The following is a 4,420-nucleotide window of genomic DNA, read 5'->3' as shown; positions in this document are numbered from 1 at the left end:
TTTTTTTAATAATGTGTGAAAATGCTTAAAGAAGAAAAAATAAAGCTTATTTTTTCATATATGAGAAAAAGATGACTGTTTTGCAAAATTTTCAAATTAGTTTCAACAAGTTTCTGTTTTTTTTTTATTATTATTATTATTGTATTTCGATTGATAATTTTTGATATAAATTCAGTTATTAAAATGAGATTCTTGACAGTATCAATGTAACATTCGGATAGAATATTCATCTTGAATATTTTTAATTAAAATTCAAAATTTTTAATATTAAATTGAGAAAAAAATGTTAAAATTTTACTAAAAATTAAAAAAATATAGAGAAGTGAATTAAAAAAGAAAATTAAAAGAAAACTTTTTGAAAAAATAAATAGAAAAAGAAACAATAAAAATCTTGAAAGAAAAAATAATATTAAAAATAATTAATTGAGAAAAGACAATTTTAATTGAATATCTTAAATTAGGTTTGATAAAAAATCATATTACAAAATGGAAAAGTTAATAAAAGTGAGTTTGAAATTTTTTTAATGTATTTTTAATTAAAAATTTTAGTAAGTAAAATATTTATTTTTTTCTGTGTCTTCTGAAGGATATTTTATTTTAAAAATATTGTTTCACGAATATTGAATGTATAATACCATTGAAATTTCAAATTTTCATAATTTTAGAAAAAAAATGAATTATTCAAATTGATTTGCGATTATGCCATACGAAATCAAAATTTTCATAAAATAAAATTCAATAAAATTTCGTATTTGCTGTAATTATGCTTACTATATTGTACATATAATTTGTAATACTCATAATTTACAATATTGAGGAACAATCAATATCTTATTAAATACATACAAATATACAACTATATTTACCATACTACAATATATTACAATATAATACTACTAAATTTAATTACGTACTCGTAGCCCAATTCAAATTATGTTTTTATGAGGCTTTATTAATCGTAGTTAAAAATCGTTCATAATGATTGATAATTGATTAAGAATCGATAATTGATAAATGACTTATTAATGTGTATTTCTTTGATTTCAAGTTAATTGCCAATTATTGTAGTAATTAATAACGATTTTAATTATAGATTACTAAAATTTGTTATATCACTTTAAAAGCACTTAATCAACACTTGTCTCATGTGTTTTTATAATTGAAATTTGGTTAGTATGTCAAATTACATTTTAAAATTTTAATTTTTTAATGATTTGCATTCCTCCATATTTTTAATTATTTTTATACTGAAATTCTCAATATATATTCAATATTTGAGCTAAATTATTTTCAATTAGCACGTAAACAATGTTGTTTAGGTGATGATTCTCAAATGAATTTAAATGTTTAACATAAAATTATAAAGTTCTATGATTTATTCTAATTAAAAAATTTCATAATTATGCATTTTATTTTATTTTAGTTTAAATATATACTTAGCTTAGTGTACAATTAAGCTCTAATTATGATAATTTTATAAGGTTAAAGAAATTTTATAGTTGTATATATGTATATTAACATAAATTTTGCATTTATCAGAATATTAATTATATACAATAAAATCTTAAAAAAGTTGGATGATATTTTCTTAAAATCTAATCAGTAGAATTTTGCAAATTTTATTTCGTATGTCAAAAAAACCAATTGCAAAATAATTTAAATATCTATATTAAATTGTTTATGTAAATGACACATTTATTTTCCAATATAGATAAACAATGACGTAACAATGAGTCTAATTTCTTACTTATGATATATTATAGTCGCGGTTTAATTCGTTTGTCATACATCACATAATTATCAAATATTTATTTAACAAATTAAATTCTAAATATAAAATATATGATAAATCGAAAAAAAAATGAAAAAATTAAAGATGTAAAGGTTAATTTGCGCATTACACAAGCACTTCCTATATTATAAACATTTATTCGGTCAAAATATGAATTTATTAACACCTATAGTTGTTTTGACGGGACGCTATTAATTAATTAGATTTTTGTTTTTTTTTTTGAAAATGTTATTCTCTAACTTATTTAATATATCTACAAAATATTGAAATTTAATTTGGATTTATTAATCGATTAATTATGATTTGACAATATAAGTATCGGAATGTTTTATTTAAATGTTTTACATATATATAGGCTAATGCGAATGTCCGATTATAGCTAACTTTTATAGTATAAAATATTACTTTAGCAGAATAATATACTTATATATGAACTAATCCGAATGCTCAATTATAAATTATAACAATACTATTTGTATATAAATATGCACGTATAATTAACCCTTTTCTTTCGGTTAAAATTCTTACCTATTGAAAAATAAAGTTATAATATAAACGCACGAATATACTTAATATTTACCCATACATTCCTTATCAAATTATAATAACCTTGAGATCTAACAAAAACTTAACTATATTTATATCTATTCATAAATTTTAAATTAAGATTTCATAGTTTTTATGCATAAATTCATATACAATACGAATCTTAACTCATATGTCAAAGACACAACAAGTTCAAAACAAGTTCACACATTTTTACAACACAATTTTAATTTGATTAGAACATGCTATCTAAATTATAATATTATTGAGATATTCACGAACAGAATAAATTTTAATTTTAAATATACGATACATTCATTGTGTGTATACGATACTTTAAATTATATAGTATATACAAAATACCAAAAGAATTTGTAAATAAACACAAAATTGATTCATCAAACATTGATTTTGGACTATTCTGTTAATTATTGTTAATACATAAAAAAACAAATATAATTTGATATATAGCATTTTAATTTAAAAATATATAAATAATATATATGTATATGTACGTATACATAACTAATTTCATTTTTTTTTTAATTTATAGATTTCCACATTATTAGCAACGTTCTTATTTACAATATTACTTGATAATATCACATCAGCACAACAATTTCAACGTAGCATTAATCCAGCGTCTTCGAATATTTTAGATATTGAAATACCACAAAATTTTTATGTATTTAAACCATCACCGTTACGTAATGCACAACAATTTTTACAAGAACCATCATATTATAGTTTTTTGAATACATTATATCGTCATGATAAATCTAAAGCAAATTTATTTACAAATCCACCACCAGTACAAATTCCATCACAGAATTTAAATAGAAGAAAACGTGCTGTAGTATTCAGGCCATTATTCGTATATAGACAACAGGAAATTAAAAAACAAAAATATCGTTCAACAAGAAGGAGAAAAGTGTAAGACATACTTGACATTATAGCAAAATTAAACATAATGACAATGTCAATTTCGTTTTTTTATTTTTACAGAAAAGTACATTAAGGCATTTAAAAAAATCATAAAAGGAATACTTTAAGTTATTTTTTTTATTATTATTATTATTATTATTAATGATTAATTAATTTTTGTACTTTACTTTTATAAAAAGATAGTTATAACATTATATAATATATATATATATATATAGTTTAAGTAATATCTATAATTTATATACATATGAAAAAGAATTCTATATATACACTTATTTAAATTATATAATTTGAAATTTGACAAGAATGTAATCGAAATTACTAAATTATTAAAAAATAAATGTTTTCGATTATAACGAATACATTTGACATAATATTCTAAAGTATATAACGTCAAAGAATTGCCACATTAATTTAGATTTTTATTTCCATTAATAATCGAAAACTTTTCGATTATTAATTTTCAATATTAAATAAGACTATTCAATTATATTAAATTCAATTAAACTTACACTAATAGTTTGGTGTTAACTAAAAATTTAAAATATTTGTTTTGTAAAATGTCTAGCATAAATAATATCTATTTAAAATTTAGTCTAATATTATCGAATTCACTCCATATAGCAACCATAAATTTGACTTAAGTTTCTATTGTTGATTTTATTTTCTATTTACTAAAGAAACACTTTTGTCTTTTATAAAAATTTTACGTTGATGCGGATCTAAATAGAATAAAAGAAAATTATATAGAGTTCAAGGTTAAAAATTAAAATAACTGAAAACGTATTTCTTTTTGTATATTTTATTTTATTTTTTGAATAATAATAAAATAAAGAGAAAAAAAAATTAATAATTTATTAAATTTTAATAATTCAATAATATGTATTTATGAGTAAATACATAAATAAATATTAAATAAATTTTATTTTAATAAAATTTTATAATAGAATGTATGAACAAAAATATGCATGGCATGTGTTAAATATGTCATTTTAATAATAATTAATATTATATGCCCATAAAATTATTAATTTTTCTATAAGAAGAAAATAACGTATGTATATTTTTTGATGTCACATTTTTTAACTTTTAAATAAAAAATAAATAAAAATGCATAAAAGTGTTAAAAATATGTAG

At 19.1% G+C, this 4,420-nt stretch overlaps 1 protein-coding gene across 1 annotated transcript; it reads left to right on the top strand.

Annotated features, from left to right (window-relative positions):
* Nucleotides 1–316: 316 nt before the first annotated feature.
* LOC129611195 (uncharacterized) lies at nt 317–3,678 on the top strand. Its single transcript, XM_055524186.1, has 3 exons — nt 317–504; nt 2,892–3,271; nt 3,344–3,678. Exons 1-3 carry the CDS (start codon nt 487–489, stop codon nt 3,354–3,356), a joined length of 411 nt encoding a protein of 136 aa, XP_055380161.1. The 5' UTR covers nt 317–486; the 3' UTR covers nt 3,357–3,678.
* The last annotated feature ends 742 nt before the right edge of the window (nt 3,679–4,420 follow it).

This window comes from Condylostylus longicornis, unplaced genomic scaffold (genome assembly GCF_029603195.1).
Source record: "Condylostylus longicornis isolate FDR11 unplaced genomic scaffold, ASM2960319v2 ptg000048l, whole genome shotgun sequence".
Classification (NCBI taxonomy): domain Eukaryota; kingdom Metazoa; phylum Arthropoda; class Insecta; order Diptera; family Dolichopodidae; genus Condylostylus; species Condylostylus longicornis.
The sequence above is the reverse complement of the archived record's forward strand: the minus strand, read 5'-3'. Positions and strand labels throughout refer to the sequence as shown.